The sequence below is a fragment of the Phodopus roborovskii genome, unplaced genomic scaffold (genome assembly GCF_943737965.1).
Source record: "Phodopus roborovskii unplaced genomic scaffold, PHOROB, whole genome shotgun sequence".
NCBI lineage: Eukaryota > Metazoa > Chordata > Mammalia > Rodentia > Cricetidae > Phodopus > Phodopus roborovskii.
In genome coordinates, this window is record NW_026126517.1 from 40906764 (window position 1) to 40933714 (window position 26951).

The 26951-nt window shown below is 48.3% G+C and overlaps 1 protein-coding gene across 21 annotated transcripts in view; it reads left to right on the forward strand.

Moving 5' to 3' along the window:
- Positions 1-26951, forward strand: part of Megf11 (multiple EGF like domains 11) — a 308625-nt gene that overhangs the window by 144781 nt on the left and 136893 nt on the right. For all 21 annotated transcript variants that reach the window (XR_007835309.1, XR_007835311.1, XR_007835310.1 and 18 more), the window contains exon 5: positions 5286-5378. Coding sequence is in view for 18 of the 21 variants with exons in the window: in XM_051197738.1 (XP_051053695.1) it covers positions 5286-5378 (93 nt within the window). In the remaining 3 variants the exon portion in view is untranslated. The remainder of the gene's footprint in view (positions 1-5285; positions 5379-26951) is intronic.

Here is a 26951-nt window from a genome sequence, read left to right on the forward strand (position 1 = left end):
TTTTTCTGGAAGGACAGTGTAGTCCTGATTGGCAGATGAGGGGCTCCTGTCATTGACAGACCACTGATATAGATGCAGGTGGTGGAGAGGTGGTTATGACAAAAATGTCTCAAAAGCCTGGAGGAGGAGAAGATATTCTAAGACTGAGCTCTGTACATGTACTACACTGAGCTCTGCTGGGGTAGAAGAGTATGGGACCCATAAACATGAGCACCTACTGTGCGGGGACTTACACACAGTCCCCACACTGTAAGGAGGAAGTAGCCTATGCCCCCCAAGGCTGGACACCTCAGAGGGATCTCCCTGAGGTTAACGTTTGAGGGATTTATGAGAGTGAACTCTCCAAAGCATGTGGGATTTGAGATTTGTCTTAGGGTTATTATTGTTGTTATAAAACACCATGGCCAAAAGCAACTTGGGGAGGAAAGGGTTTGTTCTGTTTATAGTTCCATATCTGTTCATTGAAGGAAGTCAGAACAGGAACTTCAGTAGGGCAGGAACCTGGAGGCAGGAGCTGATGCAGACGCCATGGAGGATGCTGCTCACTGACTTACTTCACATGGCTCACTCAGCCTGCTTTCTTATAGAACCCAGGACCACCATCCTAGAGATAGCACAACTCACAATGGGCAGGGCCCACCCACATCAATCACTAATTAAGAAAATGCCCTACAGGCTTGCCTACAGCCTGATTTTTATGGAGGCATTTTCCTAATTGAAGTTCACTCCTGTCTGATGACTTGAGCTTATGTCAAGTTGACATAAAACTATGGAGTACAAGGTTGAGATAATTCATGTGAAATCTCCAAGCACAACATATAGTAGGTACTCAGAAAACATACAAACAAAACAAAAGCAGGGGAAGGGTTATTGGAAACCCTTCCATAGGAAGCGGCAACAAATGAAAGCAGTTGCCACCTGTCTTAGACATCAAACCCGGGTCCCATAGTATAACCTCACAGGCATACATGATGATCCTGTGTGTGAAATGATCATGGGACTGTGGGGGGTTCAGATCTCATGGTATACATGCCCAGCCCATATGTGATGATCCTGTGAGTGTGGTATTTGCACCGTGTGTGGTGTGTGTGCATGCATGAGAGAGAGCAAGGGAAATGCAGTGGGAGTGTGAAGAGATTTCAGCAGCCCTTGTTTTTTGGATGCTTAATATTTGGGGGGAGTCATCTAAGTATTTATTTATTTAATGGAGTGTGGTGGGGAAGGGGCATGCACGTGCCACAGAGCATTTCTCGAGGTCACAGATCGGTTTATGGAATTTGGTTTTCTTTCTCCACCATATGGGTTCCAGGGATTGAATTTGTGTTGTCAAGCTTGGTGGCAAGTGCCTTTATCTGCTGAGCCATCTCGCCAGATCCAAAACATTCCATTCAGTCTTTGCAACAACTCTGAGGTGGGTACCACTGTTCTCAAGACAAGGAAAGGGGCCATTTGCTTATGGTGCTGATGGAGTAATAGTAGTTGGTAAATCTCATATTTAAGCTTAGGTTATGGCATTCTTTCCCATCAGGGATCTGCCAGCAGACCCCTGCAGACCACCCACCATGGACCACAATAAAGAATGGGAATGAGGGTAACGTGTGTGTGTGTGTGTGTGTGTGTGTGTGTGTGTGTGTGTGTGTGTGTGATGGAAAAGCCTCAAGTGTCGTAGGATGAAGCCATGAGGTCCAAGGAAACCCTGCTAGTGGTGGAAGCAAGGCTTCTATAGCACCGACTATGCCCTGATACTACCCTTCATCAATTCACTTGACCCCACAGCCTGTGAGGTCCAGTCTGTCACCATCCCCCACTGACTCAAGAGTCTACCCAGGGATAGAGGTGAGCAGAGCCACCGAATAACACCTGTGGGCAAGCCTCTTGCTCTGGCTGCCATGTGTCCTAGCTCCACGAACCTGTTACTCTAGGGACAGTTGCTGTACAAGTCGCAGGCTTCTGTGGAGGGGCTGCTTACTTGGGACCCTGAGGTTGGAGTTAGGCTGCCATGGTAACCTTCGCTAACCTTCAGGTGACTCTCCTCTCTTCCCCAGGTGTTCAAACAGTGACTCAAATGCCAAACCTAGCAATCTCAGCCCCGAGTGTTTGTCATCAATATTTCAGGATTCAAACATCTGTCTAAACAACACCTATGAAATATGAACAGATTGAGGTTTTAACAGGCAGATAGTGTGGTTGCAGCAGAAGGACGAGGAAGAGAGGGGTAGTAAGGTCTAGAGGGAACATAGGGACCCATCCTATGAAAGTGAGTCTGAGGTTTGTGAGTGGCTGCTTGACACGTGTGGGTTGGGGGCCAGCGTTCTGAACTCAGGGCTAAACTGGGAGTTGTAACTACAGCATGTGGGGTGGTGCTTGACAACCTGTACTCTGGGTCTCTAGGGCCCTGGAAAGGACCAAGGGAGAAGGCTGTGCAGCGTATAGCTTGCTCAGAATACCCAAAGGCCATTCCTCCTGGCCAAGGAGAGGATGCAAGGGGTTAGGTGAGTGTCCTGGGTCTCTGGGATGCAAAGACCAGAAGGCAGAAGGAAACTAGCTGAGGCCTTGATCTTCTCTCCTCCCTCCTTCCAGGTGGTCAAAGCCCCTGTCTTCTCCCCCTGCAGGGCACTCAGTGTGTGGAAACTGTGGCTCTGGCCTGTCTCCAACTCTCACTGAGCATCCCAGGGCCAGCTGCAGCGCTCTGTGCTGGGCCTTATGTTCTTGCTCCTTAGTCAGGATGGGGGAGATGCTGCATCTGAGCAAGATGGGAGGTCTCATAGTTTGAGTATACTCACCCCCCTCCACCTTCAGTGACTTCCAACTCCAGGAAGCTCATTCTGAGTTCTCTCCTGGCTCACTGATAGGCCACCTGTGGCTGAGATAATGGGTCCTTGAGCCTCAGTTTCCCCATACATACAATGAAGGGGCTGGATATGATTTTCCCTTTTCTCTGAGGTTTCTTCCATCCCCAACACTCTTCAGGCTTAGGATTCCTGGAAGGCTCTTACCACCTTGGCAGAGACCCCAGGGTGAGAGTTTGGCCTTTCCACACTCTGGAAGAAACATCTGGAGGTATCCTCACTGAGCTGAGCTGACAAGCCGTGAATCTCATAGGGTCTTCAGCCTGTGGGGTTGATGACTGAGGAGAGAGAACAGTGAGGCTATCACTGGGGGCTGGCAGGGCCCAGCCTGCTGGCATGAGATGGGGAGCAAAAGATGGATACCTGCTTTTCTGTGTTTGCCAGGGAATAGACCCCTTTGAACCTGTTTAGAATGTCCTTGGCATAGCAGTGACTATCTAGGCTCTTGATATTGTCCAGTGAGCAGGTTACTGTGACCCTAAGTGGAGTTGGTCCCCAGATCCAGGCTCTGCTTGGTTCCCTAGTCAGGGATCTGGGGAAGCCATCTCTAGGGATCGCCACTACTGGGGCTGTACAGATCCTTAGCACAAACTAGAGCCTTCCTCAAAAGCCATTTGTTTAGATTGTGGATGGACAGCCTGATTGCAGACCTCTTTATTACCTGTGGGCCATCTGAAGTGGTTCTTCCCGCTGTCTTCCCTGCCTAGGGATCTAGACAGAGCTAAGGCAGTAACTATAGGAGAAGTAGCTCCAAGGCCAGCGTCTGCATTAGGGGAGGGCTAGAAGACCCCACACCACCCATCACAAGGCCCACTGTCACACCAGTTAGCATCTAGGCCAAGCAGTGGGTCACTGGCAGCCCTTCTAGAATCATCCAAGGAGACTACCTGCTCCTTAGCCCAGAAACACACAGCAAATGAATCCTTACTGCTTTCAGACTAAAAGCCCTTTATCTCAAGCCCACCTGGGAGACAGGGTTGATGATAGCTGCTGATTTCTGGAGCTTGCAAAATTAGTGGGGGGTAGCATGTGGGGGTTTCTGTGAGTCTTGGCTGATGGATTAGGTGGTGGGCAGATCTCTTGGGGAGCAAAGGGTGACCTTGGAAAATGTGGATTCTATCGAAAGGAGAGAGCAATAATCTCCCTTCCTCACACTGGCTGTCAATAAGACTCCTCAGTGCCTGTGTGGTGGATGGAAACTTTGCTCACTGCATAGCCTGGTGGCTCCGGGGCTGTAGCATTTGACTGCGTGATAAGAAATTGCCAGGCACTTTCTAATTACAATTATCATCATCGTGGATGTCTCTCTTAATTACTTTCTTATAATTAGCTGTTGCTTTTTCCCCTCAGCATTTGTATACTTTGCAGATTTGCTGACATTTGAGAACCCCAAAATAGGGATGTTTGAGGAGAGGGGCAGGAAGGTGGGGGCACAGTGTCTGCTCTTGCCAGGCAGCTTGCTACGTGAGGGGCTTTAGCGAGGAGAACCTGGGGCCAGCACAAGATGTAGTGGGCAGGTTTGTTGAGCAGATGTGGTAAGAGTTTGGGAGTGTGATGGAGGGCTCTGGATTGTGTATGAGCTTCACAAATCAAACACTGGAGTTTTCATATTTTTAGATTTATTTTACTTTTAGTCATGTGTGCATGTGTCTGTCTTTATGAACATATGCCCCATGTATGTGAATGCCAATGGCGGCCAGAGGGCATTGGATCCCCTAGAACTAGAGTTACAGAGTAGTTGTGAGTTGCCAGATGTGGGTGCTGGGAACTGAACTCAAGCAGCAAGTGCTCTTAACTACTGTCTATCTCTCCAGTCACCACCCCGCCCCCCGCAGTTTTTCCTTTTTCTTTCTTCTCTGTCTCTGTCTGTCTGTCTGTCTGTCTCTGAGACAGGGATTCTCTATGTAGCCTATACTGGCCTCAAATTCATCTTGATCCTCTAAACTTACACTCCTGAATCTTGGGCTCACAGGCGTGTACCACATCAGCCTGAAGGAGATTATCTTTTTAAGGTAGAGTCTCATGTAATCCAGACTAACCTCTGACTTACAAAGTGGTTGAGGATGACAATAAACTCTTGTTCTCCCTTCACCCATCTCCTGAGTGCCGGGATTAAGTATGTGATACCACACATGGTTTATGAGGTGCTGGGGGTTCTCTGGAAACTGAGCTACATCTCTAGCCCCTGAAGGAGGTATTACCAAAAAGCCATGTCTGCCCCATCTCAAGCTGGGGTTTCATTTTGAGAAGTTAAGTTGCTCTCTTGTTAAGCACGTTGAGTTAAACAACTCAAGTCCTATTAAGTTTGGTGTTTATCCCTCAAGTTAAATACATTTGGCGCATCCTTGGCACTGGGGACCCATGACAAAGTAGCTTTTGTTCTGTGCCCAGATAGCTGGTTCTCACTGTCTGCTTTTCTTCCCTCCATGCCTTCAGCCCTGTGCACCGAGGAGTGTATGCATGGCCGCTGCGTCTCCCCAGACACCTGCCACTGTGAGCCTGGATGGGGAGGTCCTGACTGTTCCAGCGGTGAGTCTGGGGGCTTTGGGTATCAGTGGCTCACAGTTCTGACACAGGAAGAGGTGGTAGCACATGCAAGTTTGTTTCCGTGTCTGATGGAGATGACTTGGGATGTCAGGAAGAAACCAGATACCCTTAATGTGTGATGGCATTTGTTGGGGTCAAAATTCTAGGAAGATGGGGAGATGGCTCACGGAGTCTTGATGGCTATAAGTGTAGAGAGTTGTGGGGTCATTTATATAGGTTTCTTTTGATGATCCACCTCTATATTTGGTCTTTGAGGGTCGGGATGAACTTGAGATGATGTGTGTACCTGTGTACATATCCAGGTGGTCATTAGGCCTGGTCCTTGGCTTGGTTGGTTCAGAGACTCAGATTCATGGGTGCCCAAGGGTGTGCAAGGGGCTAGTATGCAAGGTTGGTGGCTACCAGGATATCTCTGTGTCCCTAACAGTAGGAGAAGGGGGCACCCTAGAGGTAGAACACTGTTTGTATGTCTGCATGTACAGTGAATGCTCATTCCTCAAAAAAACCTGCCTGGTAAGGAGTCAGCTTTACCTATGGATGACCCAGTGACCCACACCAACTTGGGACATTATCTTTATTGTGGTGCTAGCCCCTTGGAGGAGGGATGTATCAGGCAAAGCTTAAGAAATTCTTTGCTAAGAGTACAGCTGGAGATGAATAGTCTGATAGTCTCAGACGATCACCTTGCATAGGTACATTCTATAACCAGTCAAGAGCTGTTTAATGCTGTGGTTCTATTGGTTCGAGTCCTTGACTAGCACTGGAGGCTCCTTTTCTTCCAGCTTTGAATTGCTGTAGTTCTTAGTTGGCCTTTTTATGGCGACTTGAAGTGGAAACATACTTAAGACAACCCATTATAAGTCTAAGTCCCCAAAATGTTTAGGAGTCTTAGGGAATCACCCCTGTGTCCTCTGTCCCACAGAGGCTGTGATGTTGTAAAACCTTAGGGAGGGGAATTCAGGGTTCACACACATTGGCCTGACAGTGTGTGTGTGTGTGTGTGTGTGTGTGTGTGTGTTTGTGTGTGTGTGTGTGTGTGCCCTCTCCTGCTCTCTGCTTGGCCAGGCAAATCTAGTTGTGGTCTTTGATATGGAGATTTGATACATGGTACCTGTGTCTTTTGTCTATCCAGGGCATGGGGAAATGACAGCCAAAAGGAAGCCATGGGAGGTGTGGTTTTGCCTAAAGTCTTTGTGACTCTCCTGGCTTGGTAGAGGGGTCCAAATCTGCTTGGAGCTTCCAAGAGCCCCTCTGTAATGTATGGGGACCCCCCAAATAGTTGCACAGCCTCCTTTTCCACCCATTCCATTGTCTTAAAGAAAGGCTGTGGCTGAGAAGGAAGGACAGACAATGAAGAATGAATCTGAGGGTGTGTGAGTTAGTGTTGAACCAGGTTTTCTGTGGACTTGAAGTCCAGGAAGCACTGTTGGGAAAATGCCCAAGGGCATGTCTCCTGTGTGTGTTTCATTTAGTGGATCTTTGGGGAAGAAACATCCGATGGAGAGGGTGAATCTGCTGCGCTGAGTCTGCTTGCTGCTGTTGCTGCCCTTTCCCAAGAATAAGGGTGAGGTCTCAGTTTCTCTCAGGCTGTGCACTTACTTTGTCATTGGCAGACACTGTCTTTGTCATTTCTGATTTGCCACCTGGTGGCCTTTGATGAATGGGATTTAACGGTGTTAAGCAGCTCTTGCACTAGTGGGTATGAATTTAACAAACACTGGGGTCACTTCATAGAATAGCATGAGGATAATTCAGCCTCCTGTGTCATCACACTTGGGGGCTGATCAAACCCACAGCCTGTCCCCTCTCCCCTTAGTCCTCCTGCTAAGCTGAGAGCCACCATCTCTGGTTCAAAGGATCTTGTTCTCTGGGATCTACTCAAAGGCATATACTACCAGAGCCAAAGAAAGTCCAAAAAGACTGTTCTATATTTAACATCGCTGTGACCAGTACCCAACATAAACAATCTGAGAGAGAGTGGGCTTATTTCAGCTCACAGTTTCAGAGAGTTCGAGCCCTGCTTGCTTGGCTAAACATCGTGGTGGTAGGAGTGTGTGGAAGAGATTCTTTACCTCATGGCAGACAAACAGACAGGAAGGAAAGAGGGAGTTGTGAGGAAAAGGCCAAGGACAAGATACCCTCCACGGACTCATCTCTGTCACCTACTTCCTCCAACTAGTCCCCATTTCCTAAAGTTCCCCCCAATGTTTAAAATAATGCCACTGGCTAGGAGAAAAGCAGTTAACATGTGGAGCTATGGGCTAAGTTCTCCTCAGTCCACAGCCGGCTCCAGCTTCATTTGGAGGGAAAGCAGTGTTAGATGAAGGGAAGTCATAGATTCTCACTTCAGAGCACCAGAAGTTTAAGTGCCTGGCCGAGAGCTTTCCCATCTTCGAATCCTTCCAGAGACAAGAAACTCATTACTTCCTGTAGAAGCTCACTTTGACTGCTGGGAACTCTCCCCCTTCCCTAGTGAAAACACTTCTCTGGTTCCTACTGGTTGGTTCTTGCTCACAGGGAAGACTAAACAGGCTGATGGATTGCTCTGATCTTTTTCTTGGCATGCCTGGAATTTCTCCCAAGGAACTCATTGGACAAGGCCCCAGGCTGTGGATGTGGAGTAAGCCGCCCCAGATTGGAGGATAACAGCCAATGAGGCTGCTTGGAAGGAACGGGAGTTGGGGGGTGGGGGCTCATCCCTCAGCCCAGCCCTTCAGGTATTACAGGACAGCCACTGATCCCCCCCCCCCCGTCTTCTTTGAGATGTATCATGTCTTATGGGACATCATTTGGGCTGCCTCCCCATATGTCTTTTTCCTATAGCCTGTGCTCTTTATTTCCCCTTAAATTATCATCCCTATATCCAAGCACATAACGGAGGCTTGCTCAGACCAGTGTTGAGAGAGAACAGTTTTTTACTATCAGTACTGCCATTGGTTGAACTTGACCATGCATTGGACACTGAACTTCTTATCTCATCTTCATAGCAACCCTGTGCTGAGGAATTATTAGGCTTGTTTTACAGATGAAAAAGACAGCATGGAGAGGTTGGAGACGTTCTCAGAGACACAGCTAACTGGTAAATAGTGAAACCAGGACTAAGTCAAAACCCCTGCTTCCAAATATGAACTCTGCAGGTGCATTTGCCCATGTGGACATATGTAGAGGTCAGATGTCAACAGAGAGTCTCTTCACCTGTCACTGTGTCTTATATTTGAGGTCTCTCACTGAACCTGGAGCTCACTGAGTAAGCTAGACTGACTGGCCAATGAGCCCCAGGGAATGCTTCTTTCTCTGCCCTGTCCCGGACAGTACTAGAGCTAAATGTGTGCTTGGCCACACCAATTTTTTGAAGATTTATTTATTTATTGTGTGTACAGTGTTCGGTCTGCATGTTTGCCTGCAGGCCAGAAGAGGGTGCCAGGTTTCATTACAGATGGTTGTGAGCCACCATGTGTTTGCTGGGAATTGAATTCAGGACCTCTCAGGAATAGCCAGTACTCTTAACCCCTGAGCCATCTCTCCAGCACCCCCTCCCCTACTCTTTAATGTGAGTGCTGGAACTCAAAACTCAGATTCTCATGCTTCACAGCAAGCTCTTTTGCCATAAACCTGAATCCTTAATGATCATCGTCTTCCTTTTAGGTGTTCAGTCCCTGTGAATACAGTTTTGGGTTGAAATAGACTTTCCTTTTTAAAGTTATGTGGATGTGGGGGTGGGGAGCATGTACACATGACTTCAGGTGTTGATGGAGCCCAGAGGCTCTGGGTCTCCTGGAGCTGGACTTGCAGGCAGTTGTGAGCTGCACAAGGGTGCTAGGAACTGGGCCCAGGTCCTCGGGAAGAGCAGCAAGTGTTCATGACCATTGAGCTGTCTCTCTAGCTCCTGAAACAGCTTTTCAATGTGAGGACACAGTTTCTCTCAGGAGAAGGGATAATTCATTCATCAGCGTTGACTCTGAGACACCATTGTAGGGAGAAGAATCAGCTGGGAAACACAACTTATGATGAGATGAGATCTAAGAGACAAGCCTGCTTGTGTTACTGGACATCCATCTGCCTGCTCTGCCGGGCTCTGGGAGGAGTGTGTCTCTGGGTGCAGTATGTGTCTCTGGAGATCTCAGGTTGGGTCTGTATATGGGATGAGAAAGCTTCAGGCTTACTTGGTTTGGATTTTTTTTTTTCTGTTGATTTTTAAATTGTACTTGTTCACATTAAAAAGAAAAGGTTTACCAAGAGCATAGACTCCAGCTCACAGGCCAGGTTCACCTCTCCTGGCCTTTGGATGGTAGGAATCCTGGCATTTCTCTGACATTTGCATGTTGCACTGGACCTGGATCTCATGTGTGTGCTCACCAGAAATTCACTGCTTTAATTCAACCCTAAGTTGTACGCTCATTTCCTTGTCAATAAACATTAATCTCTTTTAAATTTTTAATGGCCATCTAGAATTTCATTATGTAGTTTACTGCATGTATTTCACCAGGCCTGGCCGGTGGACATTTAGGTTGTTTCTGATCCTCCCTGTCACCAGATTCTTTGGGCCTGTTCATTGCAGAACTTGAGATTTTTCACAGTTTAGGAAGTACAAGATGGGTCTGGGCTGGGACTCAGCTGTCATGGTGTTTCCTGGCATGTATTACTGTGTGTTCACACCCAGTGCTATGTGAACTGGGCATGTTGGTGATCCCAGTATTCCAGAGGTGGAGACAGGATCTGGAGTTCAACATCATCCTCGGCTGTATAGTGAGTTTGAGGCCAGCCTGGGACACATGAGACTGTCAAAAAAAAAAAAAAAAATCAATTAACAACAGAAAACCCTTTCGATTTGCTTGCTATTTGTTGACCCTTTGGCACCAATATATACAGAGGGCTGGATGTACCCCAAAGCCAACATGTGCCCTAAGACTCCTTTGACCTGTAGTTGATGAAAACTCCAGAACATTCTGTGGAGGAATGTTACACTGAGCCCAAGCTTGACTCTCTGACTTCCCATGCCCAATGTATGCCATGTACTCTTTGAAGCCTACCCAAGGCATCTGAGTTGCACACAGACACTTCTCTGTTCTAGAAATGTACATGTGCAGCCAATGAGATGGTTCAGTGAATAGAGGTGTTCACTGCCAAGCCTGAAAATCCGAGTCTGACCCCCAGAATCCTCATAGTGGAAGGAGAGAACCAACTCCTACACATTATCTTATGACTACCATGTACACACACACACTGAATAAAATATAATAAAAATTTAAGTGTGTATGTAAATTACATGAGGCAGTTCATGCCTCTAATCCTGGCACTCGAGAGGTGGAAGCAGAAGGATCAGGAATTTAAGGCCATCCTTGAATATCTGGTAAGCTGAAAGCCAACCTGGGCTACATGAATGAGACGAAAGAAAGAAAGAAAGAAAGAAAGAAAGAAAGAAAGAAAGAAAGAAAGAGAGGGGGGAAGAGGAAGGAAGGAAGATGGGAGGGAAGGAGGGAGGGAGGGAGGGAGGCAGGCAGGCAGGCAGCCATGAGCAAGCACTTGGCAGCTCCATCATGTGTGATGTATGCCCCCTGGGTCTGGGCAGCCCCCTGGGTGAAACAGCACTGTTTCTGAAGTGACCAATGATTGACCACATCCAGTGACATAAAGACAGTCATGATCACAAGTCGCCTCCCTGCAGATTTCCCCCTGCACAGACCTTCCAAGAATATTTTGGGGACTTTTTCAAACTCTTGGGGCCTGGGGTCCTGGATGAAAATGTCGGAGCAATTCTTCTTGCACCTGTCTCTCCCTCCTCCCCGTAGCTGCCCAATTTCTTCTTGGGATAAATTTCCGGAAGTGGCAGGGAAGGATGTAAATATCCGTCATCTGGTACCTGCCCCTGCCCTGCCTTTTGCAGCTGCCAAGGGATTGAAGGATTAATCATTTTGACAGGCCTCCAGGAGACAAATTTGGCTCTAAGGTGGAGATGGGGGCTTTCCATGCTTTTACAGACTTAGACCACCAATGACTAATTTTTTTAAGTGCCATCACTAATTTCTTTCTATTCACTAAAGGAAGGATGTAGACAGCCCAGCTCTGTAGATTGTCTAAGCTCTTCAACCAAGCAATACGGGGGAAACAGAGTGGCTGCGTGCTTGGCCATAAACCTGCGTCCCATATAATAATGAAGCATGAGAGGATGGGACGTCAGTTTATACTGGATAAAGACAACAGAGTGGCCCTTATTAAATTGCACGAGGCTCACAAGTGGAGATAAAAGGGGAAAGAAGTTTTCCTATATTGGATATCTAGCTTTTTAAAGTAATTAGGAATATTAAAGCGCTGACAATGATTGAGATAGAAACATTATTCATAACTTTTATTTCCGTGCTGGGCAATGATCCAGTATATTTCATTTATGAGGTTTGAGCTGTAAGGAGAAGGACGTGAGCCAATTCCTAAATTAAATATGCCCTGTTAACTTTTATAAATGATGCCCAAGAATTAACTTGGAAGTTTAAGCTTTCATTGTATTATTTAATTATTGTCTTTCCTAGGCCCCACTTCTCTGTTCCCATGGGGCTTTGCACTTTGGGTTGTAGACAATAGAATGGGATTTGGGGTTTGGTTCAAGAATCCCCAGAAGAGGTGGGTGGGATCAGTGTGAAAGAGGCTGCCATACTGGAGTTATCCCAGATTTTTAATGTGCCCTGAGCTCTGCTTCTGTTTGCATGTCTCAGGAAAGCCTGTGGCAATAACTGTTCAGCAGTGTCCCACTGACTGGCAAGCTCCTCCCCACTCTGGGATCCTGGGCTCTTGGTGGGACTACCCAGCAGCCCTGAGGAGTGACTGCAGCAGGGCTCAACTTCTGCCAAGTTCAGAGTGTTGTACTGAATGATAGTGGGGGCCAACTTGGCTCTATGTTAGTTTTGCAAATGGAAATAAAATACTGAGCTGGGGATGTAGTTCACTTGGTAGAATGCATGCCTGGCATATGGATGGGACACTGGGCTTATCCCCAACACCGCACTAAACCAGTTTGGTGGTATGCCTCTGTTATCCCAGCACTCAGATGGTACATGTGGGAGGGTCAGGAGTTCAAGTCATCCTCAAACATAATGAGTTCCATGTGGGATATGTGAGACTCTACTTCAAACATAATTATAATTAAAATCATAAAAGGAAAGAAAGGAAAACCCCTACCAGCTCTAACCTATGCCATGGCTCCTGAGCTAGCTGGGGGCCTGCCTGGCCACACAAACTGTCTGGGGTCACCTGGCAGGATGCACTCAGGCAGTACCCTGGCCAGCCCAGGGCCCTTTGGCTGCTGTCACTAGTAACCTACATGCAGGTCCAAAGTTTTCTTTAGGAAGCAAACTCCGCCCACCTTCTCTCTGAGGAGGCAGATAGATCTGTCTCTGTCTCTTCCCCCCCCTTTTTTTCTCTCTCTTCTCTCCCCCTCCTTTCTCCCACTCCCTTCCCTGCCCAATAAAACTTCCTTCCATGTAAGTTCTGCCTGACGATGTGTTTGTCCCCCACCATGGGATCCACCATGGTCCACTTCACGCCAATTATAACACTGTCCTTTAACAAGTTGTGCTTTAAATATTCGTAAGATTTGCTGTGGTAACCATCTTTGTGGGCATAGTTTTGCAACATCAGTACAGTCGTGTGGTTGTGCACTACCCACCTCCAGAGCTTTTCCTCTTCCTCAGCTGAAACTCTGAGCTATCAAACACCAACTCCCAGCCTCCCTTCCTCAACCCCTAGCAGCAACCATTCTCCATTACCCTGCCCCCTTTTTGGGTGGGGGAGGTCAAGACAGGGCCTTACTGTGTAAACCAGGCTAGTCTTGATCTGTGCCTCCTGAGTGCTGGGATTAAAGATGTGTGCCACCACAGCCAGCTCCATTCTCTTTTCTCTCTGACTCTGACAACCTTACTACCCCGTACTTCATTTTAGTGGGTATACATAATCTTGAACTTTTTGCAACTGGCATGCTGTATTGCACCATAAAAACACATGTGTCAAAAGTCACTGTAGACAGACCAAAGTGGAACCATTTGGATGGAGGACAATGCTTTCAAATCTAGTATGAGAATAGATTAAAAAATTCCTATGGTACAGAAAAACCTAATCAATCAGGCTTTAAAATAGGCAACAGCTGGGAACAGAGCTCAGTGGTAGAGTACTTGCCTAGCATGTGTGAGACCCTAGGTTCAAATTCCAGCATGGTAAAGAAGAGAAGAACACAACAGAAAGAAGAGGACAGGGGTCTTGAATAGACATCTAGACATAGTTCCAAGAAAATATAGAAATGGCTAACAGGTACTTACAGAGAAGAGCAATACCACCCACCATTAAAAAAAATGCATTGCAAAATTCAATGTGATGTCATTTTACGCTCACTGGAATATCCCCTCATCCAAATACAAAACAAAAACCACTCCCAAGAGGGCTGGGGCAGAGCTCAGCCAATAGTGTATTTGTCTAGTATGCAGAGCCCTGGGTTTGATTCTTAGCATTCATAAGCTGAGCATAGTGGCACACACCTGCAATTCTATTACACAGGATGCAGAGGCAGGAAGATCAGGAGTTTGAGGTCTTTTGATTATATAGTGAGTTTGAGGCTAGCCACCAGGCATCAGAGTGTGGGATGACTCTAAGGGGTTAGTGGAGAAACTGGGAAGTGTGGAGAAAGACCAAGAGCTGACTTAGATCTCCCAGGATGGTGGTTGTTAGCAAGGATGGCTGCTTCAGCGATGCCTAGGTATTGATGCCCTTTCTCACACTGAATTCTGGGGGGATTCTTGCCTGCCTCCAGCACAGTCTCTGCTTTCACTGTGTCCCTGCATAACACTGGTACAAGCAAGGGGAGGGATGGCAAGCATCGTGGTCCCTGAAATAAGCCCTGCACTGTCATGAGCAAGAGAAGCCTTTTCTTGCTTCTGCCTAGGTGGCCCTGGCCAAGACTTTCCCCCTCTAGAGAATGAGGCATGGGGTGCCTCTGTGTTTTCATCTATAAAGAGACACTAGAGGTGTGCAATGCTGCCTCTGAGGAATCAAATCCCTTGATGGCTGTGTCAATGGGGAGGAGGAGCCTCCCTGCTGACCCTTGATGGAGTCTATATGGCCCTGTCCACTAAGACATTGTCCTCCTGTGCTTCTTATCTGTTTTCATTTTCAACCTAGACAGGAGTGGGGAAGCATGAGGACCCTGGGGGGGGGGGCTTAACACTTTCTAGCCCCTCTCAGGCAAGGCTGAGCCCTTGATGGCCAGCTACAGGCTGGTTCTCCCCACAAACTCGAGCAGGGTGCAGAGAGTACAGGGCCCCTGGGCGGCCAAAGTTCTCTCCTGGACTGTTTCTCTCTACATTGAGCTGCTGTGTTGTCAAGGTTAGAGCGACTCTAGATAAATGTGTTTCAAAGCAATCGCCCTGCTGTGGCTCACTTGGCTCTGCCTAGCTTATACCCCCCCCCCTTGCAGATCCAGCCTGGGTTGCCTTCTGCAAGCATCTGCTGGGCCTGGGGGTTTCCCTGGGATGGTGGGTCCTGTGTCAGCACCACACACTGATGTAGTCACTTTGACAGAACAGAAGGGAACTGTGGATAGCAGCAAATGCTCTGTCAAGGTCTGTGAGCAGGAGCTGAAGGCCCCCCCCAGAATTATAATATGGAACAGCAATAACAAATCCCAGGGTTTAGCAGCCTGGCTGCAGCTCAGCAGCTCCATGAGCTCCCTCTCAGTTTCATCCATGCAATGAGTAATTGTTGAGCTCCTGCCAGAGGCTTGGGAGTGGGGGTCAGGGACTTCAGGGATGGGTATCACTGTTGAGCAGAAGGGTGTGGCTCCTCAGGGAACCTGAGTGGAAGTGTAAACTACCAGCACAGAACCAAGGACAAGGGAAGGAAGACTCTCTCTCTCTCTCTCTCTCTCTCTCTCTCTCTCTCTCTCTCTCTCTCTCTCTCTCTCTCTCTCTCTCTGTGTGTGTGTGTGTGTATGTATGTGTGTTCACAAGTATGTATGCACATATGTATGTACTTGCCTGTGCAAGCACATGTGTGAAGGCTAGAAGCATCTTCCTTGATCTTTCTCTAGCGTATATACTGATGCAGGGTCTTGCAGACCTTACCTGTTCATCTAGTCTAGCTAGCCAGCTTGCCTAAGGATCCCACCTCTGACTCCTGAGCACTGAGACTGCACGTGGCCTGACAACATTTATGTGGGCTCTGGATCTGGCTTTGGTCTTCACATTTGTTCAGTAAGCACTCTACCCACTGAGCCATCTTCCCAGCTCAAACTCTGGCTTTTACGGGAAGGGAACCCTGATCTTTGAGAAAGCCATCATTAAAAGTAGTGGAAAACAGAAGCCAGGTGTACACCCTGTTCCTCATTTTTGAAGTAGAAACTTCTTTAGAAGCAGATCCAAAGGAGATAAACAGTGGCCAGGAGTTCCACAGCCAAGGGTTGTCAGAACTCTGAATTTGGTTTCTGGGTTTTTGAAATAGGGTATCACTATGTAGCCCAGGCTGGCCTCGAACTTGCAATCCTGCAGCCTTAGTCTATAGCTGTTATCACAGGATGCCTTGATCACAAGATCACCATCTTTCTGACACTTTGCACACAGATGACAGTGGAAAAGATGTGGAGGTTAGTAGTGGAGAGGAGGCTGAACAAGACCCCAAAGGAGCTGAGAATAGCCACTGTCCCGAGTCCCTGGCAACAGGAACTCCAGAGGAAGGGCAGCAAAGAGGTGGGTTTTTGGCCTCTCTGCCCATCTCCCCTCCTGGCTGAGCCTCCCTTCAGTCCCAACCTCTCTTTTGGGGATACCCAGGCCCAGTGGCAATGCTCAGGGAGCCCTTAAAGAAAGCATACCAGGAAGGAAGGGAACCCTTCCCAAAATCCACTGCTACCCATGGAGAACTACAGGCTTAGCCTGTGCCTCCGTCCCCCAGCCCCAGATCCTGAGAAGGCAGATTGTAGGAAAAGGGTTATGACAGGCCATTGTTCCCCTTAGGTTCCCCTCACACCTGCTGTGTGCTTTCTCTCGAGTCAGGAAGGTCTGGGATCAGTCATGTCAGGCATCATCTCCTGAGAGCTGGCTTACTGTACCTGATGGAACCAGAAACTGGGTATCCCGGAGTTCATCCACGTGAGCTGTCTGTTGGAGCAAGTATTGGTGATGAAAAGAGGGGGTGTATTCCACCTGACTCAGTGCTGGCCATCTGCTCCCTGAGAACAAAATTAATAAGTGACACGCAGGGTGCCTCGAGAGCTGGAGAGGGGGAGGGGGAGGGCAGTCAGATGTGACAAAAGCAGAGCAGAGGGGCAGGAGCCAAGCTGGCATAGTCACGAGGGGCTGGCAACCCATGCCCACATCCCTCCTGGGCTCCACGGGGTTTGTCAAGGACTCAGCTCTCCCACACACACATGAGTGCACAGCCATGCTTCCAGAGCAGTGTGGGAAGTGAGGTACTCGGGAAGGAATCGTGAAGAAACTAGGCTGGGTACCAGCCAGTCGGGTCCACCAGTGAGGGGAGAGAGAGAAGTGTACACCCTCAGCCAAGAGGGATGGAGTAGAGGGTGGAGCTGTGATGGAGTGAATGCAGCCCCAGAAAGCTCTGAGTTCGTAGCGTGCTGCTGGAACAGATATGGACACTCAGTCCACCTCCACAACTCGTGAGTGGTGACCAGGACTATGGGTAAGGAAGCTAAGGTCCAGGGTACTCAGCTGCTTTGCAGTGGGGATTGGTGAGGTGTGTTTCTGCCACGGTGTCAGCCTTTGCATGGAGCCAAAATTGCACTGGGTTCCTCCCCTGTGTAATCTGCCCTCCTAACTCATACTTAAAACTTACTCCCCGTCTGGTCCCATAGCCATTTGCCACTGCCCTCCTCATCATCCCAGAGTCAGAGGTAGAGTCTGTCTCTATAGACCACATTCAACATCCCAGTCAGCTCGTCTTTCCAGGGCTCTGCATCTCTCTCTAGTCTTGGGAAATGGGGAGGCTGTGAAAATACTAGAGGGGCCGAGTCACTTCCTGCTCCCGCTGGCCTGTAACAACTGCACAGCTTTTTGATGGTCCCTAGGCTCCCTCATGAGTCCCGCCTGATTACCACCGTGTCTTCCCTTATCCTTACCTGTATTGGCTTCTCTGCTTGTTGCTATGACAAAATGACAAAATACCTGACAAAAACAACTTAATAAAGGATGGGTTTGGCCAGGCATGGTGGTGCACTCTTTGAATCCCAGCACCCAGGAGGCAGAGGAAGGAAGATCTCTAAGTTTGAGGCCAGCCTGGTCTACATAAGTGAGTTCCAAGGTAAGCCAGGGCTATGTAGAGTGACTCTGTCTCAAAACCAACCAAACAAGAAGGATAAGAAGGAGAAAAGGAAGTGTTTATTCTGACTCACAGTTGGAGGGTATGGTCCATCACGGCACGGAAGGCATCATGGGAGGTGATGGAGACAACTGCTCACACTGCATCCAGTCAGAAGCAGAGAGTGACAGATGTTGGCGCTGAGCCTGCTTTCTCCTTGTCCATAGAGTGGTTCCACCACAATTAGGGTAGGCTCCCCCCTCAATTAACCTACTCAAGAAATAAAAAGTTATCTCCTAGATGTCTCTATTAATAGGTCCTGTCAACTTGATGATCGATACTTGCCATCATACATGCTATCACATTACCTTCCTCTTTCTCATCTCCCCTTGACCCATTGGCCCGTGGCCATTTCTGAAGCCAGAGCAGCATCCACTGTGCCCATAGCTGGCCTGGTCCTCTGCACTCTGCTCTCACTGTTTAATTGTATGTTCTCTCTCCCTCACTTGATTCCTTGAGACCCCTCCACAGCAGGGCTGATGCCTAACTTGTCCTCATAACACTGAGTTTCTTGTGCTGCCTGGCACAGAGCAGAGCCTCTGTTTAGTGGTTTGCTCTTCCATTTGATCCCATCCTCTGCCCCTCTTGGATAACACTGTGATGGTGATGCCAGGGCTGGGGGAGGGGAGGTCTGTCTCTGTAGGAGGCATCAATAAGAAAACAGGCAAGCAAATCAGTTTGTTACTTGATCTTCCAGAATTCTCCTGCTAAGTTCCTTAAGGACTGTGCCACGAGGCTGGGCTCATGGGTACTTCAGAGGAAGCCAGTACTGCTAGTAACTAGAGAGAAAGGAAAGATACCCGGAAGGACAGAACCAGAGCCACAGAAAAGATACAATCAGAGGTTTCAATGGTCAAGATGGAACAGAGTGCTTAGGCGCTAGGGAGGCCTGGGAGCCAGGCCAACGTGACAGGCCAGGTCAGACAGTATGATGCTCTCACACCAAGCCCAAGAGCTTGAATGTGACTCAGTGTGCAGGGCAGCTCCTGAAGGTGTGTTTTGCATGTTGAGTCTGCATTGCTTCCTGGTGGGACATCCCTAACTCTTCTGGACCTGGGCATGGGGAAGACTACTGTAGCCCTGGCCAGTCCTTCCAGGCCAGCTGGGCCATGTCCTCTTCCCCCTGTGCCTCACTAGAGGTGGCCAAAGAACATATGGTGGCTCTCTTGGCATTGGGTAGGTAGCAGATTGGATGGGGGAGCTACCATGATTAAGAGCTGATGAGTGGGTCTGAGAAGAGAAAAGGACCTGGAAAGGCCAAGTGGGCACTTGTTAACCTGATGCCTCCTGCCTCCCTGCTGGACCAGGGAAGGAGACCTGATGGTAGGGAAGTACCTGGGGGGACAGCTCTATTGCCTCCAGCATCTCTTGCCCCCAGATGACCTCTTGTAGTCAGCCCTGCCTCTGCCTCCAGTTCTCAGAACCAGTGAGAACCCTAAGCAGACAGCCACTACCTAACAGTGCTTAGTAGTGGGGGTTAGGCAGAGCTGGAGAATCCGTCACCCCCTAATAAGGGAAGCCCATTCTAGCAGTCTGGGTAATAGGCGTCAAATTGAATAATTAATAGTTATAAAAATATGTCTACTTTATGGCCAGAATAACTCAGCCTCAATCAGAAGCAATTATTCCTTAGTTATATATACCACTTGGATTTTTTTTCTCAAGTGTCTTCATGAATAGCTGTAGCATCAAGACAGGATTCCAGGTTTGAGTACCTGTTTGAGAAGTCTGCTGAGACCAGCTCTAAGTAACTAGAGCTTCTTTCAATTGAGAACCATCCATCATTCTATCCACCCCATCTACCAGTTCAACTAAACACCCCCTGTCTACTATGTATCAGTGTATCCATCCATCTGTCCATTATTCTATCTACTCATCTGTCAATCCCTTCATTCATGTTTCCTTGTATGTGAACTTTGTTTACTTATCCATCCACCAATCTATCCATCCATCTACCTACCCACCCATTCACTCATCTACCTACCCATTCATCCATCTACCTACCTTCTCATCCATCCATCCAACTATTTATTCATTCATCCACATTCAGTAGATATCTCTTGAGTGTCTTCTATGTGTGAGACGTTGTGCTATGTTCTGGGTATAAGGACCCCACCCTGAACTGCCCAAGGTGTATCTCTGGCTCCACCCTGAGCTCAACTTTCAGGAGGACCCGAGATGAGACACTCTTTTTTAACCATCAGTAAAATATGAAAAATCAGTGTGACACTGATCTCCCAAGGATGGCCAGGGTCAAGAGGTTCAGGGCTATTTTCTGGGGACTCATGCTTGCTTTTTTGGGGGGGGGGAATACTGGACCTGAATTTAATTCTCGTACTTTCTAAAAGTCCTGTAGGGAATCCTTCCTTCAACTCATTGGTTTTTTTCTGCAAGGAAAATATCTCCTTTCTGGTCTCCCTGCCCAAATGGGGGATCTTTTCCTCTTCTTTAAGTTTTATTACATTTTTTTATTTGTGCATGTGTGAATATGCATATGTGGGCACATGTGCCACAGTGCACCTGTGGAGGTTAGAAGACAACTTGTGGGAGCTGGGTCTTCCCTTCTGCCATATGAGTAGCTAGGGAATCTTCCTTAATAAGTTAGGTACCAACTCCTACAAGTTGTCCTCTGACATTCACGTGCACACCATGGCATGTCTCTCTCTCTCTCTCTCTCTCTCTCTCTCTCTCTCTCTCTCTCTGTGTGTGTGTGTGTGTGTGTGTGTGTGTGTGTGTGTGTCTGTCTGTCTCACACACACACACATAAATAGGTGAAAAAATTAAAGTTCTAGAAAGGATGAAGCGGCGAGGGTCTGAATCTGGCAATATAATTTAGGAAACAGTTGATTTTAAGCAAAGATAGCAATAATACCCACCTCACAGTATCAGGTATTGCAAACCCTTTCCTACCACAGTCTAAATTAATAAACAATTTCATAGTGTGTCCCAGCACACACATATACACCCACTGATATTTTTAAATCTCTTCTAATTAATTCTTTAAAGTGATAACTTTGACCTCTTATATTGATTTCATGACTTTTCTCTGGGTTTCCACCCACAGTTTGCCCCAGGGACCATCTCTGGCATGCACAGCCCTGAGTCATCATTGGTAATGGGGAAATCTGCTCACAACATAGAGGTCCCTTAAGAGAGAAATGGATAAATTGTAATATATTCCCACAAAGGAATCTCCACAGCAGTTAAAATGAATGAAGCTGTGCTCTGTCTGTCTGCCTGGATGAATCTCAAATATCTCACACTGGGTAGAGAAAAACACAGGCACAGAGAGCTACATACAAAATGTACAGTGTCATTTATGCAAGTTCAAAAGCATGCAAAATAATGAACATGTAATTAATGGCATATACATATGTTGTAAGTGTGTAAAAACAGACATGGAAATAATAATCATTAAAGCCAGACTTGGGGTCCCTAGGGAAGGAGCAAATGGATAGGGAGGGACCCATGAGTACATTCAGCTATTACATCTGAAATAACACCATTAGCAGAAGGAATGTTTGTTGGGTGGAATAGTGTTTCCATTTTCTCTAAACTTCATCAAAGCATTACTATGCAAAAAAGGAGGTCATTGCCGCCTCTTTTGGGGGCACCCAAGCTCATATGGAGGAATAGGGTGGGGAGAAATGTGTTCATTTTTGCTCAGCTCAGGTGTTTTTGGGTTCAGTTTAGCAGGAGTTTATTGTGTACCTGCTATGGGCTGATGGGCAGGAAGGCAGGGGCCTTTGGAACTCAGAAACGGCACAGCTGCCCATACATCAGTACCATCAAAAGCAAATGGGAGGCCCCTGGAGATGGCTCTGTCAGTCAAGTGCTTGCCATGCAAGCATGAGGACCTGAGTCCAGTACCCACATGAAAAGCTGGTCGTGGTGATGCACAGTTCTAATCCCAGCTCTAGTGGGATAAAGACAGGAGGGTCCCTGGGACTCACCGGCCAGCCAGCCTAGCCTAATGGTAAGCCCTAGGTCCCAGTGAGAGACTCTATTGAAAAAGCAAGGTGGGAAACTTCCAAGGATGACTCCTGAGGCTAACCTCTGACCTCCACATGCACATGTGTATGTACACCCCCACACACACAAATAACCCCTCCCACATGCATGTACACACTCAAACACACAGGTCAACATTCACATTACAAGGAAGAAGTCAAAATTCAGAATGCGTGTCTTCCTAGAGAATAAGAGAAAATTCCCTAGAGAAGGTGAGCACCAAGATGGGCCTTGAAGGATAGATAGGGAGACTTCTTTGAAGATTCTGGAAAAGAGATGAAGCCGGAGTCCAGAGAGCTCTGGTTTGAATGGGAGAAAATGAAATAGGCATCCTGCCTCCATAACCTGAACACTGCAGCTGGAAGAGTTCAAAACTCCCTGGACAGCAGCACCCAGGGTGAGATAATGGAGTGGAGAGGGGTCTCATTAATCATGGGTACTAAGAAGAGCTGGCTCCTCCAGGATGCAGCAAACTGGAGATAACTTGCCTGCCCAGGAAAGGCACAGCCTCTTGGGGCCAGCCCATTCCACTGCCCATCCTCAGACAGGGAGGAAGGGGGGCAAAGGCCTGCTCAAATCCCAGACTGCAAATTTATTTGACCAGCTCCCAATAAATTCCTCATGCCAGAGGCCTGGCCATCCATCTCAGGTGGCAGGGCAGAGACAGCCGTGGGGGTGGATAGCAGGGGAAGCGTCGGTCTTAGATTGCTTGGGGACACGGCCACATGTCTTGCTAGGAGGCAAGCCCCTAAATCCTCCTCTGACTTGCTCCCCCCCTAGTAAATCTGAATAGTTTAAAATAACTCCTTCCGACCTTGAGGCTGGTGCCAACTTTCTGCCATCCATCAGCCCTGGCCGGTTTCTTATTAAGGTTCTGCTGTTCCTTTGGAAAAGTCGCCACCTTAAATCAAGGGGCCGATAGGGCAAGGGAGAGACACAGGACCTGAAAACAGCAGGGGCAAGAGAAAGTCTGGATGCTGCTGGGGTGATCAAATCCACCTCTTGGACCTCAAGGCTGGTACTCCAAAGTGAGCTGCCTCCCGAGGTCTTCCACATGGCTGAGCAGCCTGCAGACATAATGCACCATCCCTTGGTTTGTCCATCACTCACTACTCGGGGCCACAGGTGCTAATTTGTACACTCTGACCAGTGTCTTTTTGTCTGTGTGTGCACATGTGAGGACAGGTAAGTTTGCATGTATGCACATGTACATGCAAAGGCCAGAGGTTCACATTGGTATCATTTCTTAGGTTCCATCCACTTGTTTGCTTTTTTTTTTAGATTATAAAAAATTATATTTGTGTGTGTGTGTCTGTGTATGTGAGTGAATGAGTGTGTGTGTGTGTGTGAGAATGAGTGAATGAGCATGTGTGTAAGTGAATGTGTGTGTCTGTATGTGTATGTGTGTCTGTATTGTGCGTCTCTCTGTGTGTGTCTGTGTGTGTGTGTGTGTGTGTGTGTGTGTGTGTGTGTGTGTCTGTGTGTATGAATATGCCAAGTTTGGGCAGGTACCTGTGGAGGCCTTTCTTAGTTAGCTACTGTTTTGTGCTGTGATAAGATACCATGACAAAGAAACTTATAAAAGAAAGCATTGAGTTTGTGGCTCATGGTTCCAGGGGGTAGTAGAGTCCATGACCATCACGGTGGGCTGCATGGCAGCAGGCAGACAGGCAGGGATGGTGCTGGAGCAGCAGCTGAGGGCTTATATCTGTGTGATCTTTGAGATCTGTGAACATGAAGCAACGAGAGAGAGGAAACAGGGAGTGGTGTGGGCTTTTGAAACCTCAGAGACTACTCCAAGTGACACACCTCCACCAACAAGGCCACACATGTCCAAACAGTTCACCAACTGGGCACCAAATATTCAAACTTATGTATCATTGAGATCAGTCTCATTCAAATCATCTCAAGGCCAAAAGAGGGTGTCAGATTGCCTGAAACTGGAGTTACAGGTGGTGGTAAGCTACCTGACGTTGAGTGCTGGGAACTGAACTTGGGTCCTCCGGAAGAGCAGCATGTACTCTTAACCATGGAGTTGCTCTCTGACCCCTCCACCTTGTTTTTTGAGACAGGGTCTCTTATTGGCCTAAAGCTCACCAAGAAGGCTGGTCTGACTGGCCAGTGAGCCTCAGGGATCCACCTGTCTCCACCTAGCCAGCACTGCCTACAAACAGGAGCCACGTAGCCAGCTGTCTATGTGGACAGACACAGGGAACTGAGTTCAGGCTCTCACGCTTGCTTGGCGAGCACTTCACTGATTGGGCCTCCCAGTCCCGTCCCGCCCCCCCCCCCCACTTGTTTATGAGTCTGTGTCCTGTTCTGCATGCCTGATCTTTGTTACAGCAGTGAACGGAAAAGGCAGAGTGTGTCTTCATGGATATTCCTTTTAGTTAGAAAAACAGGCGACTCGGCATGTTTCTATACCAAAATACATTAACTTTGGACAGAGTTTAGGAGACACTAACAGAGTGATGGGGTAGAGTGACTAAAGTGGGGGAAGGATCTCCACAGGGAGAGGACACTTACATTGACACTTGGAAACCAAGAAGGAACCAGCCATTTGAAATCCTGGTGTGTCTGTGTTGGATCCAACCTTCATTCTTGGCCACTTTTTGATTTAACAGGATAAAATTTGTTTTACACATGGGACAGTTGCTAAGCCAGGCTCTGTGAGGACTCCTGAATAGACAAGCGTGGGCCTGCTCACCCAGGACACACAGTTAGTAGATGTCATCGTGTGTGTCCTGTGTGTTAGTGACTGAGGCATCTTGGTCCTCACAAAAGTAGAGCCTGGAGAAGCAGGGGCTCAGGAAAACAGAGGACCAGATCTGGTTTAAGCTGTGTGTTCAGAGACCAGCACCAGCCTGGGATCTATGTGGGCTCATTTATCTGGCAGCTGCCAGTCCTGGGTGGCTGTGTGTCTTCCATTAATTACCAAGACGAACCACGTTGTTTCTTGGAGTGCAGGGGCACAGATGACAGACACACTGCCTCATCAGCAAAAGAAACCTGGGCCCGGCGAAGTGTGGTGGTTCTGCTGACAAACAACAGTTGAACATGTGGCGTGGGCTCTTTCCTCATAGCTGTCACCACTGCCAAGGAGATCACCATAGCGTCTCCTCTCTTCCACATTGTGTGTTTCAGTCCTGGGTCACAGAGCCTTGCAAGGCCCAGATTTTGGGAGTGACACTTTCCCCAAAGCAGCTTCTCTCTGGGGAGGATGCACCCAGGCAGATTCCTACACACACACAATTGCAATTTGATTAACAAAGACTAACAGGGCAGACCACTCTGTGCTTAGTTCCAAACTTCTTTTGAAATCAGCCACCGTCAAGGGCACCAGGGGACAGCCCAGAAGTGACTTACAGGCAGACTGCTGCCTTTCCAGACTGGCCCTGTGTAGTGCTGAAGAGGTCATTGGCCCCAGGGAGGTAGGAACAGTTCCTGCCCTCAGAGAGCATAGGACTAGATAGAAAGAAACAGGCAAACAAGGCCTGAAGATGTGGCAGGTGTTGTCCCATACCTATGAGGCTGGGTGGCAGGGGACAGGAGGGACAATTCCCTAGGGTGGCTCTAGGATGGAGTTCCTGGACTTGCACAGTGCTTAATGAGTAGAATGAAGTCTATGGGGGCTAAATGGTAACTAAGGTATATCAGCCAAGGCTACGGATGTAATGGGAGGGGGACAAGGGTGTGGAAGTTAAGCCAATGCACAGCTTCCCTCAACTCTGCTTGTCATTCCCAATCCCATAACGCTATCTCCGACACCTCCTTGACTACATTGACCTAGGGATAGGTGTTATTAAGCATTTATGCCATGGCAGGTTCTAGGCTGGGCGCTTACACACATTGATCTAGCTTAATCCTCCTGACAGTCTTGCGAATCCCCCTCATTGGACAGATGAGGGCACCGAGAGGTGACACTTGTCAGGGTGTCACAGCTGCTAGCAGGAGCAGGGATTGACTTGCAAGAGCATTTGCCTAACTCAGAAGTGTTTGCATTTGACTCTAGAGAAAGGTCATACTTGGCGGGGTATGGTGGCGCACACCTGTGGCCCTGGCACTGAAAGTGCTGAAGCAGGAGGATTGCTGTGAGTGTGAGAACAACCTGGGCAACATGTTGTGACCCTGTTTTAAAATAAAATAACAAAACAGATAAAGAATTAAATGCTATTAAATAGATACCCCAGAACTAGCATCTTAAAGTGGCACGTGCCTCACAGGGCTCTGACAGGGGCTTTGACAGATGCCACATCCCCTCACCCTTCCTTCACAAGGGTGCTGGGAATCAGGCCCCTGTGACTATGCAGAAAACACCCTCCCCATGACTGAGCCGATCCCCAGCCCCAGTGCCAAGTTTCTCCTCATCTTCAGGTACTCTCCCTCCCTCTCAGCCTCTCTCTCCAGGCTTTCTCTGAGTAGCACTGGCTGTCCTGGAACTCACGCTGTAGACCAGGCTGGCCTCAAACTCACAGATCTGGCTGCCTCTGCGACACCACTGCCTGACTTGTCTCTTTGTCTCTCGTGTCATAACTGTTGCTGCCTGTCGAAACCCTGTCATCCGAATTCAGAACCTGGAAAAAAAAATCCTAAAGTTTATCATCTGCCCTTGGTGTGACACCTTCCGTGCTGGCTTCTTTCTAAACATGGACCAAACAGCTATGGGTGGTGAGAGACATTCACTCGTATTCATGCTCTTTCAGCAGCTGCATCTCATGAGTTGGGAGCCGGGGAGCTGGGCTTGAGAGCAGCAGCCCTGAGCTCTTGACCCCAGCACACACTCACCAGGCAGACTCGTTTCCCACTCCCACTGGCAGAGCCCCTGGCTCAGCTCCTGCCCATTCTGGAGTGCAGCTGTGCCGGAGCACACCTTGTCAGCAGGCCAGACTGTTCTTGCCCAGGGGGGGCTTCTGAGGTGGTTATGATTGCATTGTCACCAGAGTAGGGACTTTCACAAATGGCTTCCTGGAGTCCCGAGTGCACTGATGAACAGGACAGCGACCTGCCTCCTTTGTGTGGAACCATAACTACAACTCTTTGGGGTTCTGACCATGAGCCTTGCACCCCATGGACAGATGAGGAAGGGGTGCTAGCCGCGAGTCAGGGCCTTGAGCTGCCGCCCCAGCTCTGCCACTGAGTCGCTGTGCATTTCAGGTAAACCACTTCTCCTCTCTGTGCCTCAGAGGAGCCTATTAGAGC